Source organism: Macrobrachium rosenbergii, chromosome 29, assembly GCF_040412425.1.
Source record: "Macrobrachium rosenbergii isolate ZJJX-2024 chromosome 29, ASM4041242v1, whole genome shotgun sequence".
Classification (NCBI taxonomy): Eukaryota; Metazoa; Arthropoda; class Malacostraca; order Decapoda; family Palaemonidae; genus Macrobrachium; species Macrobrachium rosenbergii.
The window spans coordinates 1,400,197-1,413,132 of NC_089769.1; the positions used below are offsets into that span (position 1 = coordinate 1,400,197).

Sequence of the window (12,936 nt, forward strand, 5' to 3'; positions counted from 1 at the left end):
CTGTTGTTGTCGAGTTGTTGTCGTGGATGTTGAAGTTGATGTCATGAAGTTGTTGGCGTTGTTTGTGTAGCTGTTATTTATCGAGGTTATTGTCGGCGTGGATGTTGAAGTTGATGTCGATGAAGTTGTTGACGTTGTTGCGTAGCTGTCACGAGGTTAAGGTTGAGGTTGTTGTGGCGTGGATGTTGAAGTTGATGTACGATGAGAAGTTGTTAGCGTGGTTGTTGGTAAAGCTGTTGTTGTCGAGGTTATTTGTCGGCGTGGATGTTGAGATTGATATCGATGTTGTTAGCGTTGTTGTTGAACTGATGCTAGCCGAGGTTGTTGTCGGCGTGGATGTTGAAGTTGATGTTCGATGATTGTTGGCGTGGTTGTTGGTGTAGCTGTTGTTGTCAAGTTGTTGTTGGCGGATGTTGAAGTTGATGTCGATGAAGTTGTTGGCGTTGTTGGTGTAGCTGTCGGCGGCTTGTTGTCGGCGTGGATGTTGAGTTGATGTCGGCGAAGTTGTTGACGTTGTTGTGTAGCTGTTGTTGTCGAGGTTGTTGTGTGGATGTTGAGATTGATGTCGATAAGTTGTTGGCGTTGTTGGTGTGCTGTTGTCCGAGTTGTTGTCGGTATTGGATATTTATTGATCGATGAAGTTGTTGGCGTTGTTGGGTAGTTGTTGTCGAGGTTGTTGTCGGCGTGGATGTTAAGTTGATCGATGAAGTTGTTGATGTGGTTGTTGGTGTAGCTGTTGTTGTCGAGGTTGTTGATGTCGATAGCATTGGGATGGGTGTGGTTGTTGATGTTGTTGTCGGCGTGGATGTTGTTGATGTCGATGAAGTTGTTGGCGTGGTTGTTGGTGTAGCTGTTGTTGTCGGCTGCGTGGATGTTGAAGTTGATGTCAATGAAGTTGTTGACGTTGTTGGTGTAGTTATTTGTTGTTGAGTTGTTGTCGGCGGTGAGCAGTTGATGTCGATGAAGTTGTTAGCGTGGTTGTTGGTGTAGCTGTTGTTGTCACGTTGTCGGCGTGGATGTTGAGTTGATGCGACATTGTTGTAGGTGTAGCTGTTGTTGCGTGGATGTTGAGATTGATCGAGGTTGTTGTCGGCGTTGGTCATGGCCGGTTGTTGTGGCGTGGATGTTGGTTGATATCGATTGTTGACGTTGTTGGTGTAGGTGTTGTTATCGAGGTTATCGGCGTGGATGTTGAGTTGATGTCGATGAAGTTGTTGGCGTTGTTGGTGTAGCTGTTGTTGTCGAGGTTGTTGTTGGCGTGGATGTTGAAGTTGATATCGATGAAGTTGTTGGCGTGGTTGTTGGTGTAGCTGTTGTTGTCGCAGGTTGTTGTTAGGCGTGGATGCTGGTTGATGTCGATGAAGTTGTTGACGCGTTGTTGTAGCTGTTGTTGTCGAGGTTGTTATTCGCGCCGTGGATGTTAGAAGTTGATGTCGATGAAGTTGTTGACGCGTGAACATTGGTGTAGCTATTTGTTATTGAGGCCGTTGTCAGCGGATGTTGGTGATGCCCATGAAGTTGTTGGCGTTGTTGGTGTAGCTGTTATTGCCGAGGCTGTTAGCCGGTGTGGATGTTGAAGTTGATGTCGATGAAGTTGTTGACGTATTGGTGTATCTGTTGTTTAACCGAGTTTGTTATCGGCGTGGATGTTGAAGCTGATGCGATGACGTTGTTGACGGGTTTTGTTGGTGTAGCTGTTGTTGTCGAGGTTGTTGTCGGCGTGGATGTTGAAGCTGATGTCGATGAAGTTGTTGACGTTGTTGGTGCAGCTGTTTGTTGTCGGCGTGGATGTTGAAGTTGATGTCGATGAAGTTGTTGATGTGGTTGTTGGTGCAGCTGTTGTTGTGAGGTTGTTGTCATGGATGTTTGAAGTTGATGTCGATGAAGTTGTTGGCGTTGTTGTGCAGCTGTTGTTGTCGAGTTGTTGTCGTGGATGTTGGAAGTTGATGCCGACGTAGCTGTTGACGTGGTTGTTGGTGTAGCTGTTGTTGTCGAGGTTGTTGTTGGCGTGGATGTTGAAGATGTCCGATGAAGTTGTTGACGGTTGTTGGTGTAGCTGTTGTGTTGTTGTCTGAGGTTGTTGTCGGCGTGGATGTTGAAGTTGATGTCGCGATGAAGTTGTTGACGTTGTTGGTGTAGCTGTTGTTATCGAGGTTGTTGTCGGCGTGGATGTTGAAGTTGATGTCGATGAAGCTGTTGGCGTGGTTGTTGGTGTAGCTGTTGTCGGCGTGTTGATTGTCGATAAGTTGTTGCGTTGTTGGTGTAGCTGTTGTTGATTGTCGGCGGATGTTGAAGTTGATGTCGATGGGTTGATTGGTTGGTGTAGCTGTTGTTGTCGAGTTGTTGTCGGCGTGGATGTTGAAGTTGATGTCGATGAAGTTGTTGACGTGGTTGTTGGTGTAGCTGTTGTTGTCGGCGTGGATGTTGAAGTTGATGTCGATGAAGTTGTTGACGTTGTTGGTGTAGCTGTTGTTGTCGAGGATGTTGTATGAAGTTGTTGTCGATTGTTGGTGTAGCTGTTGTGTTGATGTCGATGAAGTTGTTGACGGGCTGTTGGTGTACGTGAAGTTGATGTCGATGAAGTTGTTGGCGTGGTTGTTGGTAGCTGTTGTTGTCGAGGTTGTTGTCGTGGGATGTTGAAGTTGATGTCGATGAAGTTGTTGATGTTGTTGGTGTAGCTGTTGTTGTCGAGGTTGTTGTCGGCGTGGATGTTGATGATTGATGTTGATGAAGTTGTTGACGCGTTGTTAGTGTAGCTGTTGTTGTCGGGATGTAGGTTGTTGTCAGTGGGATGTTGAAGTTGATGCTGGCGATGAGATGAAGTTGTGAGCGTTGTTGGTGTAGCTGTTGTTGTCGAGGTTGTTGTCAGCGTGGATGTTGAAGTTGATGTCGATGAAGTTGTTGACGTTGTTGGTGTAACTGTTGTTGTCGAGGTTGTTGTCGGCGTGGATGTTGAAGTTGATGTCGGTGAAGTTGTTGACGTTGTTTGTGTAGCTGTTGTTGTCGAGGTTGTTGTCGGCGTGGATGTTGAAGTTGATGTCGATGAAGTTGTTGGCGTTGTTGAGGTAAGTTTGTTGTCAGCGTGGATGCTTGAAGTTGATAATCGGCGAAGTTGTTGATGTGGTTGTTGGTGTAGCTACTGCCTCGAGGCTGTTGTTGGCGTGGATGTTGAAGTTGACGCCGATGAAGTTGACGTTGGTGTAGCTCGGCGCGGATGGTTGATGTCGATGAAGTTGTTGGATTGTTGGTGTAGCTGTTATGAGTTGTTGTGGCGTGGATGTTGGTGCTGTCGATAGAAGTTGCTGACGTGGTTGTTGGTGCTAGCTGTTGTTGCCCAGTGGATGTTGGGGTTGCATGCGATGATGGAAGCGTTGTTGGTGTGGCTAGTTGTTGTGACGGGTTGCTGTGGATGTTGAGTTGATATCGAGGAAGTTGTTGGCGTTGATTAGTGCCCAGCTGTTATTGTCGGCGAAGTTGTTGACGGGTTGTTGGTGTAGCTATTGTTGTCGAGGTTGTTGGCGTGGGATGTTAGCTGATGGCTGATGGGGTTGTTGACGTTGTTGGTGCAGCTGTTGTTTGTGTCGGCGTGGATGTTGAAGCTGTCGGGCGTTGGATTGTTGGTCGTTGTTGTCGAGGTTGTTGTGTTGGCGTGGATGTTGAAGTTGATGGACGCCGATGAAGTTGTTGGCGTTGTTGATGTCGTTGCTGTTGTTAGCCGTTAAGGTCCGAGGTTGTTGTCGTGGATGTTGAAGTTGATGTCGATGAAGTTGTTGACGTTGTTGGTGTAGCTGTTGTTGTCGAGGTTGTTGTGCGGCGTGGATGTTTAGATTGATGTCGATGTGTTGGCGTTGGTTGTTGGTGTAGCTGTTGTTGTCGAGTTGTTGTCGGCGTGGATGTTGAAGTGTGATAAAGTTGTTGACATTGTTGGTGTAACTGTTGTTGTCGCGTCAAGCGTGGATTGAAGTGATAGCGAAGTTGTTGACGTTTGTTGGTGTAGCTGTTGTTGCCGAGGTTGTTGTCAGGTGGATGTTGAAGTTGATGTCGATGTAGTTGTTGGCGTTGTTGGTGTAGCTGTTGTCGAGTTGTTGTGGCGTGGATGTTGAGATTGGATGTCGATGAAGCTGTTGACCGTGGTTGTTGTTAGTGTAGCGGTTGTCGGCGTGGATGCTGAAGATTGATGTCGATGAAGTTGTTGACGTTGTTGGTGCTGCTGGTGTTAGCGTGGATTAGATTGATGTCGATGAAGTTGTTGGCGTTAGGTGTAGCTGTTGTTATCGAGGTTGTTGTCGTGGATGTTGAAGTTGATGTGATGATTTGTTGGCGTGGTTGTTGGTGTAGCTGTTTATTTAATGAGGTTGTTGTCGGCGTGGATGCTGGAAGTTGATGGTCCGATGAATTTGTTGACGCGTTGCTGGTGTAGCTTTGTTGTTGTCGAGGTTGTTGTGAGCGTGGATGTTGAAGTTGATGTCGACGAAGTTGTTGGCGTGGTTGTTGAATTGTAGCTGTTGGTGTTTGTTATGCGTGGATGTTGAAGTTGATGTCGAGTTGTTGTTGTTGGTGTAGCTATGTTGCTTGTTGTCGGCGTGGATGTTGTTGATGTCGGTGAAGTTGTTGTAGCGTGGTTGTTGGTGTCGTTGTTGTCGAGGTTGTTGTCGGCGTGGATGTTGAAGTTGATGTCAATAAGTTGTTGACGATTGTTGGTGTAGCTGTTGTCGAGTTGTTATCGTGGATGCTAAGATTGATGCCTATGTAGTTGTTGATGCGTTGTTGGTGTAGCCGTTGTTGTCGAGTTGTTGTCGGCGTGAATGTTGAAGTTGATGTGCGATGAAGCTGTTGACGTAGTTGTTGGTTGGTATTTGTTATGTTGTTGTCGATGTTGCTGCGATAGATTGTTGGCGTTGTTGGTGCTGATGTCGGCGGTTGTTGACGGCGTGGCTGTTTGAAGTTGATATCAGCTTGTTGGCGTCGGTAGTAGCTGTTGTTGTCGGCGTTGGCATGTTGTTGAAGTTGATGTCAATAAGTTGTTGACGTTGTTGGTGCAGCTATTGTTGTTGTCGAGGCTGTTGTGACGTGGATGTTGGAAATTGATGCTCGGTGAAGTTGTTGACGTTGTTGGTGTAGCTGTTGTTGTCGAGGTTGTTGTCGGCGGATGCTGATTGATGTCACGAAGCTGTTGGATGCATAGTTGTTGCGTAGCTGTTGTTGTCGAGGTTGTTGTCGTGGATGTTGAAGTTGATGTCGATGAAGTTGTTAGCGTTGTTGGTGTAACTGTTGTTGTGAGGTTGTTGTCGGCGTGGATGTTGAAGTTGACGTCGGCGAAGTTGTTGATGGGTTGGTGTAGCTGTTGTCAAGGTTGTTGTTGGCGTGGATGTTGAAGTTGATGTCAATGAAGTTGTTGACGTTGTTGGTGTAGCTATTGTAGTCGAGGTTGTTGTCGGCGTGGATGTTGAAGTTGATGTCGGCGAAGTTGTTGACGTTGTTGGTGTAGCTGTTGTTGTCGAGGATTTAAAAGTTGATGTTGATGAAGTTGGACGTTGTTGGTAGCTGTTGTTGTCGAGGTTGTTGGGCGTGTCGGACGAAATTGAAGGGCTCCACATGGGCGTTGTTGGTGTAGTTGTTGTTGTGTTGTCAGCGTGGATGGTTGATACCGATGTAGTTGTTGGCGTTGTTGGTGTAGCTGTTGTTGTCAGGATGTTGAGGTTGATGTCGAAGTTGTTGATGTTGTTGGTGTGCTAGCCATAAGGGATGTTGAAGTTGATATCGATGAAGTTGTTGGCGTTGTTGCTGAAGGTTGTTGGCGTGGATGTCGTCGATGCGAAGCTGTTGTTACGGATGGTTGTTGGATGTTGAAGACCGTCGGTAGTTGTTGTCGGTGTAGCTGTTGTTTATGGCGTGGATGTTGAAGTTGATGTTGTGAAGTTGTTGGCGTGGTTGTTCTGTCAGCATGGTTGTTGGTGATGCTGAAGCTGATGCGGCGAAGTATTGACGTTGTTGGTGTAGCTGTTGCTTCGTCAGCATGGTTGTTGGTGGATGCTAAAGTTGATGCCTGTGTAGCATGGTTGTTGGTGTAGCTGCTGCTTCTGTCAGCATGGTTGTTGGTGTAGCTGTTGCTGAAGCTGTCAGGATGGTTGTTGGTGTAGCTGTTGCTTCTGTCAGCATGGTTGTTGCTTTCTGCTTGTCCAGCTGCTGCTTCTGTCAGCATGGTTGTTGGTGTAGCTGTTTGCTTCTGTCAGCATGTTGTTGGTGTAGCTGTTGGAAGTTCTGTCCCAGAATTGTTGAGGGCTTGTTGGTGTCAGCATGGTTGTTGAGGCTGTCTGTCAGGATGGTTGTTGGTGTTGATGCTCTGAAGTCTGTCAGCATAGTTGTTGGTGTAGCTGTTGCTTCTGTCAGCATGGTTGTTGGTGGATGCTGAATTCTGTCAGCATGAAGTTATGGTTATGACGTTGCCGGTTGATAGCCAGTGGTGTTGAAAGTTGATGTACAGCTTGTTGGCGTTGTTGGTGCTGTTGTTGTCGGTTGTTGTGGTGTTGGATGTTGAAGTTGATGCCGAAGTTGTTGGTGTAGCTGTTGCTTGTTGTCGGCGTGGATGCGGGTCGATGTCCGATGATAAGTTGTTGACGTGGTTGTTGGTGTAACTGTTGTTGTCGGCGTTGGTTGTTGGTCGTTGTTGGCGGATGGTTGTTGGTGTAGCTGTTGTTATGCGAGATGTGTTGAAGTTGATGTCGATGTTGACGGGTGTTGTGGTGTGAGCATTTGAAGTTGATGTCGATGAAGGTTGACTTGCTGTTGTTGTGAGTTGTTGTCGGCGTGATGTCGGAGTATGCGATGAAGTTGTTGGCGTGTTGTTGGTGTAGCTGTTGTTGCTTCGAGGTTGTTGTTGAAGTTGATGTGATGATTGTTGGATGACTGCTGTTGATGTCGGATGTTGATGAAGTTGTTGACAGGTTGTTGTCAGTGATGGATGTTGAAGTTGATGTCGATGAAGTTGTTGAGGTTGTTGTGTAGCTGTTCATTTAATGTTGAAGTTGATTGATGTCAATGAAGTTGAAGCTGTTGTTGTCGAGTTGTTGTCGGCGTGGATGTTGTTGTTGATGAAGTTGTTAGCGTTGTTGGTGTAGCTGTTGTTGTCGGTTGTTTGCGTGGATGTTTGAAGCGGATGAAGTTGTTGGACGTTGTCGTTGTTGTCGAGGTAGTTGTTGGATGTTAGAGGTTGATGCGGGTTTGTTAGCGTTGTTGCTGTTGTTGTCAAGTTGTTGTGGATGTTGAAGATTGTTGACGTGGTTGTTGGTGTAGCTGATGCCGGCGTGGATGTTGACGTTAGCGTTGTTGGTGCTTTATTGTTGTTGGTTGTTGTCAAGCGTGGATGTTAAGTTTCCAGGCTGTTGGCGTTGTTGGTGTAACTGTTGTCGAGTTGTTGACGTTGAAAGTTGATGTCGGTGATGGCGTTATTGACTGTTGTTGTCTTGTTGTAGCCGTTGATATCGAGGTTATTCCCGGCGTTGTTGTTAGCTGTTGTTGTCGAGGTTGTTGTCGGGATGTTGAAGCGATGTCAGCATGGTTGTTGGTGTAGCTGTTGTTGTGACGCATGTTGTTAGTGGATGTTGCTGTTGATGTCAGCATGGTTGTTGGTGTAACTGTTGTTGTCAGCATGAGCTGCTGCTTCTGTCAGCATGGTTGTTGAAGCTGCTTCTGTCATGTTGCGTCATAGCATAAGTTGTTGGTGTAGCTGCTGTTCTGTCCAGCATGGTTGTTGTTGTTATGCTGCTTCTGTCAGCATGGTTGTTAGTGCCTTAGCGTTGCTTCTGTCAGCATGGTTGTTGGTGTAGCTGTTGTTATGTCAGCATGGTTGTTGGTTGATAGCTGTTGTTCGTTGTCAGCATGGTTGTTGCTGTAGCTGTTGATTCTGTCAGGATGGTTGATTGACGGCTGTTAGCATAGTTGTTAGTGTAGCTGTTGTTGTCAGGTTGTTGTCGTGGATATTTAGCTTCTGTCAGCATGGTTGTTGGTTGTAGCTGTAACTATTTGTTGTTGCCAGCATGGATGTTGAAGTTGATGATTCTGTCAGCATGGTTGTTGGTGTAGCTGCTGCTTTGTCGAGTTGTTGTCGGTTGGTGTAGCTTGATTGCTTCTGTCAGCGTTGTTGGTGTAGCTATTTGTTGTCCAGCATGGTTGTTGTCGTGTGGCTTGTTGATATGCATAGTTGTTGGTGTAGCTAAGTTGGTGTAGCTGTTGTTGGTGTGAGTTGTTGCTTCTGGCATGGATGTTGAAGTTGATGTCTTCTGTCAGCATGGTTGTTGGTGTAGCTGTTGTCGGCGTTATGTCAGCATTCGGCGTTGTTGGTGTAGCTGTTGTCCCAGGGGTGTTGGTATGTGGATGTTGAAGTTGATGTCAGGATGGTTGTTGATGTGGTTGTTGGTGTAGCTGTTGTTTCGAGTTGTTGACATGGATGGTTGTTGGTGTCGCGAAGTTGTTAGCGTTGTTGTTGGTGTAGCGTGCAATCTGTCGGCGTGGATGTTGACGTTGATGTTGTTGTTAGCATGGTTGTTGGTGCTGTTGCTTGTCAGCATGGTTGTTGAAGTTGCTGCTTCTGTCAGTTGATAGTTGTTGGTGTAGCTGTTGTTTCCGAGTTGTTATCGGTGTGGATGCTGATGTTGAAGTCAATAGAAGTTGTTGGTGTGCTATTTGCTTCTGTGGTTGTTGGTGTAGCGATTTGTTCTGTCAGCATGTTGTTGAAGTTGATGTCGATGAGTTGTGTGGCTGTTGTTCTGTCCAGCTGTTGTTGATGTTGCTGTCAGCATGGATGTTGAGATTGATGATGAAGTTGTCGCGATGGTTGTTGAGCTATTTGTTTCGAGTTGTTGTCAGTGGATGTTGGTGTAGCTGTTGCTTCTGTCCGATGAGTTTGTTGCGTTGCTGTTGATGTTGTCAGCGTGGTTGTTGAGATTGATGTCGATGATGTCGTTGGCGTTGTTGGTGTAGCTGCTGATTCTGTCAGTTGTGGTTGTTGAGATTGTGTAGCTGGGCTTGGTTGTCAGCATGGTTGTTGTGTAGCTGCTGCTTCTGTCAGCATGGATGTTGAAAGTTGATGCGAGCATGAAGTTGTTGGCGTTGTTGCTGCTTCTGTTGTTAGCTGGATGTTGAGATTGATAGCTGATGAAGGTGGTTGTTGGTGTAGCTGCTGATTCTGTCAGCATGGATGTTTGTTGATGTGTAGTTGTTGCGTTCTGAATGGTTGTTGTGGTGGATAGTGAACAACTTGATGTCAGCAGTTGTTGTTGGTTGTTGCTGCTGCTGTCCAGGATGGTTGTTGATGCTGCTGATTCTGTCAGTTGTTGGCATGGTTGTTGGTGTAGCTGCTGCTGAGCATGGTTGTTGGTGGATGTTGAAAGTTCTGTCGATGAAGTTGTTGTTGTTGGCTGGATGCTTCTGTCGAGGTTGTTGTTGGCGTGGATGTTGAAGCTGATGACGCATGGTTGTTGGTGTAGCTGTTGTTGTCAGCAGGTTGATTTGTTGGCGTGGATGTTGAAGTTGATGTCAGCATTGACGTTGTTGGTGTAGCTGTTGCGGCGTGGATGTTGAATGGTTGTTGGTGTAGCTGTTGACTTGTTGTCGGATGGTTGTTGTCGGCGTGGATGCTTCTGTTGATGCATGGTTGTTGACGTTGTTGGTGTAGCTGCTGTTTCTGTTGTCAGCGTGGATGTTGGTAGCTGATGAAGTTGTCGGCGTTGTTGGTGTAGCTGTTGCGTCAGATGTTTGTTGCGTGGAAGTTGATGTGTCAGGATGGTTGTTGGTGTGCTGCTGTTGTTGTCAGTTGTTTGGTGTGGATGCTGCTTCTGTCAGATGGTGTTGGCGTTGTTGGTGCTGCTTCTGTTGTCCCAGCATGTTGTTGCTGAAGTTGATGCCGATGAAGTTGTTGGCGATTGTTGACTGTTGTTGTCAGGTTGTTGTGGCGTGGATGTTGAAAGTTGATGTCGATGAAGTTGTTCAGCATGGTTGTTGGTGTAGCTATTGCTTCTATCGAGGTTGTTGTATGCGTGGATGTTGAAGTAGATGCTTTGTTAGCATGGTTGTTGGTGCTAGCTGTTGGTGTCGTGGATGGTTGAAGTTGTAGCTGTTGGCGTTGTTGTCGCTGGTTGTTGAGGTGTTGGCTGCTGGATTCTGAAGCGATGGTTGTTGACGTTGTTGCTGCTGCTTCTGTCGGATGGTTGTTGTCGCGTGGATGTTGAAGTTGATGTCGATGAAGTTGTTGATGTAGCTGCTGGTGTCAGCTGTTGTTGTAAGCTGGATGTTGGTGATGTCAGAAGTTTGTTGATGCTGTTGCTTTGTGTCGTGGATATTGGTTGATTGATAAGTTGTTGGCGTTGTTGGTTCTGTTGTTGACGAGGTTGTTTGGGCGTGGATATTTGATGTTGATGTCGATGAATGGTTGTTGTTGGTAGCTGTTTCTGTCGCGGTTGTTGGTGGATGTTGAAGTTGATGTCGATGAAGTTGTTGGCGTAGGTTGTTGGTGTAGCTGCTGCTTCTGTCAGCATGGTTGTTGGTGTGGATGTTGAAGTTGATGTCCGGCAGTTGTTGTTGGTGTAGCTGCTGTTCTGTCAGCATGGTTGTTGGTGTGGATGTTGTTGATGTCAGCATGGTTGTTGACGTGCTTGGTGCATAGTTGTTGGTCCGAGGTTGTTTCGGCGTGGATCGGATGGTTGTTGGCGTGTTGCTGCTGTTTGAAGATGTCAGCATGGTTGTTGAGGTTGATGTTGTGAAGTTGGTAGCATGGTTGTTGAATTAGCGGTTGTTGAGGATGGATGTTGTTGATGTGTTGACGTTCTGTCAGCATGGTTGTTGGTGTAGCTGTTGTTGTCGAGGTTGTTGTGGGTGGATGTTGCATTCTGGATGCATGGTTGTTGGAGCGTGGTTGCTGCTAGCTTCTGTTGACATGGTTGTTGTTGGTGTGGCTGTTGAAGTTCTGTCGAGGTTGTTGGTCGTTGCTGCTGCTGTTATTGATGGTTGTTGGTGGAGTTGTTGATGTCGGGTTGTTGGTGGTTGTTAGCTGCTGTTGTTGTCGAGGTTGTTGTCGTGGATGTTGAAGTTCTGTCAGCATGGATGTTGTTGGTGTAGCTGTTGTTGTCAGCATGGTTATTGGTGTAGCTGATGCTTCTGTCAGCGTGGTTGTTGGTGTAGCTGTTGTGTTCTGTCTTGTCAGGTTGGGTTGGTGTTGAGCTGATGTCAATGAAGTTGTCAGCATGGTTGTTGGTGTAGCTGTTGCTTCTGTCAGGATGGTTGTTGGTGTAGCTGTTGAGATTGATGTCAGCATGAAGTTGTTGGTGTAGCTGTAGCTTTGTTGTCGCATGGTTGTTGGTGCATGGCTGTTGAAGTTGATGTCAGAATGGTTGTTGGTGTTAGCTGTTGCTTCTGTCAGCATGTTGTTGGTGTGGATGTTGAAGTTCTGTCAATAAGTTGTTGACGTTGTTGGTGTAGCTGTTGTTCTGTCAGGATGGTTGTTGGCGTGGAGCTGCTTGATTCTGTCAGCATGGTTGTTGGTGTAGCTGTTGTTCTGTCAGCATGGTTGTTGGTGTTGCTGTTGCTTCTGAAGTTGGATGTGGTTGTTGGTGTAGCTGTTGCTTCTGTCAGCATGGTTGTTGGTGTGGCTGTTGCTTCTGTCAGATGTTGTTGTTGCATGTTGTGTTGGCTGCTGCTTCCTGAAGGATGGTTGTTGTGTAGCTGTTGTTCTGTCAGCATGGTTGTTGTCGTGTGGATGTTAAGTTCTGTCAGGATGGTTGTTGGCCCGTTGTTGCTGTTGCTTCTTGTCGGCGTGGATGTTGATGTCTGCTGCTTGTTGCATGGTTGTTGGTGTAGCTGCTTCTGTCCAGCATGAGTTGTTGGTGTGGATGTTGATTCTGTCAGCATGGTTGTTGGTGTTAGCTGTTGCTTGTTGTCAGGATGCTTGTTGGTGTAGCTGTTGCTTCTGTCAGCATGGTTGTTGGTGTAGCTGTTGCTTCTGTCAGGATTGTTGTCGTTGGATGTAGCTGTTGCGATTCTGTCACATGGTTGTTGCTGTTGTTGTCGAGGTTGTTGTTGGTGTAGCTGTTGCTTCTGTCAGGATGGTTGTTGGTGTAGCTGTTGCTTCTTGTCAGGATGGTTGTTGATGTTGCTGCTTCTGTCAGGATGGTTGTTGGTGTAGCTGTTGCTTCTGTCAGCATGGTTGTTGGTGTGGCTGTTGGCTTCTGTCAGCATGGTTGTTGGTGTAGCTGCTTGCTTCTGTCAGCATGGATGTTGTGTAGCTGTTGCTTCTGTCAGCATGGTTGTTGTGTAGCTGTTGTTGTCGAGATGGTTGTTGGTGTGAGCTGAAGTCAGATGGTTGTTGCGTAGCTGTTGCTTCTGTCAGCGTGGTTGTTGGTGTTGCTGTTGCTTCTGTCAGCATGGTTGTTGGTGTAGCTGCTGCTTCTGTCAGGATGGTTGTTGCGTGGATGCAAGCTGTTGCTTCTGTCAGCATGGTTGTTGGTGTAGCTGTTGCTTCTGTCAGCATGGTTGTTGGTGTAGCTGCTGCTTCTGTCAGCATTGTTGGTTGTTGGTGTAGCTGGTTGTTATGCTTCTGTCAGGGTTGTTGGTGTGGATGGTCCAGCATGGTGGTGTTGGTGTAGCTGCTGTTCTGTCAGCATGGTTGTTGGTGTGGCTGCTGAAGTTGATGTCATGGTGTTGTTGTTGTTGGTGTAGCTGTTGCTTCTGTCAGCAGGTTGGTTGTTGGATGTTGTTAGCTGCTGCTTCTGTCAGCATGGTTGTTGGTGTAGCTGTTGCTTCTGTCAGCATGGTTGTTGTCGTGCCGCTTCTGTGGCATGGTTGCTGCGTAGTTGCTGTTGCTTCTGTCAGCATGGTTGTTGGTGTAGCTGTTGCTTCTGTCAGCATGGTTGTTGGTCTGCTGCTTCTGTGCATGGTTGATGTAGC

At 46.8% G+C, this 12,936-nt stretch overlaps 6 protein-coding genes across 6 annotated transcripts; all 6 read right to left on the reverse strand.

The window, feature by feature from the left end:
• Positions 1-392: 392 nt before the first annotated feature.
• On the reverse strand, positions 393-1,460 carry LOC136854326 (myb-like protein P). The gene has a single exon (XM_067130624.1). It carries the CDS (start codon positions 1,458-1,460, stop codon positions 393-395), a length of 1,068 nt encoding a protein of 355 aa, XP_066986725.1.
• A 3,702-nt stretch (positions 1,461-5,162) lies between these two features.
• On the reverse strand, positions 5,163-5,597 carry LOC136854327 (threonine-rich protein-like). Its single transcript, XM_067130625.1, has one exon. The coding sequence runs from the start codon at positions 5,595-5,597 to the stop codon at positions 5,163-5,165; it is 435 nt and encodes a 144-aa protein (XP_066986726.1).
• Positions 5,598-6,418: 821 nt separating this feature from the next.
• Positions 6,419-7,696, reverse strand: LOC136854328 (uncharacterized). The gene is made up of 2 exons (XM_067130626.1): positions 7,606-7,696; positions 6,419-7,005 (listed from the first exon to the last, which is right to left on the reverse strand). Exons 1-2 carry the CDS (start codon positions 7,694-7,696, stop codon positions 6,419-6,421), a joined length of 678 nt encoding a protein of 225 aa, XP_066986727.1.
• A 2,318-nt stretch (positions 7,697-10,014) lies between these two features.
• Positions 10,015-10,734, reverse strand: LOC136854329 (uncharacterized). Its single transcript, XM_067130627.1, has one exon. The coding sequence runs from the start codon at positions 10,732-10,734 to the stop codon at positions 10,015-10,017; it is 720 nt and encodes a 239-aa protein (XP_066986728.1).
• A 181-nt stretch (positions 10,735-10,915) lies between these two features.
• LOC136854330 (mucin-13-like) lies at positions 10,916-11,344 on the reverse strand. The gene has a single exon (XM_067130629.1). The coding sequence runs from the start codon at positions 11,342-11,344 to the stop codon at positions 10,916-10,918; it is 429 nt and encodes a 142-aa protein (XP_066986730.1).
• Positions 11,345-11,409: 65 nt separating this feature from the next.
• Positions 11,410-12,553, reverse strand: LOC136854331 (putative uncharacterized protein DDB_G0282129). The gene is made up of 2 exons (XM_067130630.1): positions 12,251-12,553; positions 11,410-12,087 (listed from the first exon to the last, which is right to left on the reverse strand). Exons 1-2 carry the CDS (start codon positions 12,551-12,553, stop codon positions 11,410-11,412), a joined length of 981 nt encoding a protein of 326 aa, XP_066986731.1.
• Between the last annotated feature and the right edge of the window lie 383 nt (positions 12,554-12,936).

Coding starts and splice junctions, on each gene's coding strand:
- LOC136854331 (XM_067130630.1), bottom strand. CDS start 12,553: ATGCTGACAGAAGCAGCAGCTACACCAACAACCATGCTGACAGAAGCA. Junction 12,088..12,250: donor CAACATCCATGCTGACAGAA/GCAAGCAGCTAC, acceptor CCATCCTGACAG/AAGCAACAGCTACACCAACA.
- LOC136854330 (XM_067130629.1), bottom strand. CDS start 11,344: ATGCGACAACAAAGCTACAGCTACACCAACAACTTCATGCTGACATCA.
- LOC136854327 (XM_067130625.1), bottom strand. CDS start 5,597: ATGTGGAGCCCTTCAATTTCGTCCGACACGCCCAACAACCTCGACAAC.
- LOC136854328 (XM_067130626.1), bottom strand. CDS start 7,696: ATGACAGAAGCAGCTTCAACAACCATGCTGACAGAAGCAGCAGCTCAT. Junction 7,006..7,605: donor CAACCATGCTGACATCAACA/GCAACATCCACT, acceptor TTAAATGAACAG/CTACACAACAACCTCAACAA.
- LOC136854329 (XM_067130627.1), bottom strand. CDS start 10,734: ATGCTGACATCTTCAAACAGCAGCAACACGCCAACAACCATCCGATCC.
- LOC136854326 (XM_067130624.1), bottom strand. CDS start 1,460: ATGTTCACGCGTCAACAACTTCATCGACATCAACTTCTAACATCCACG.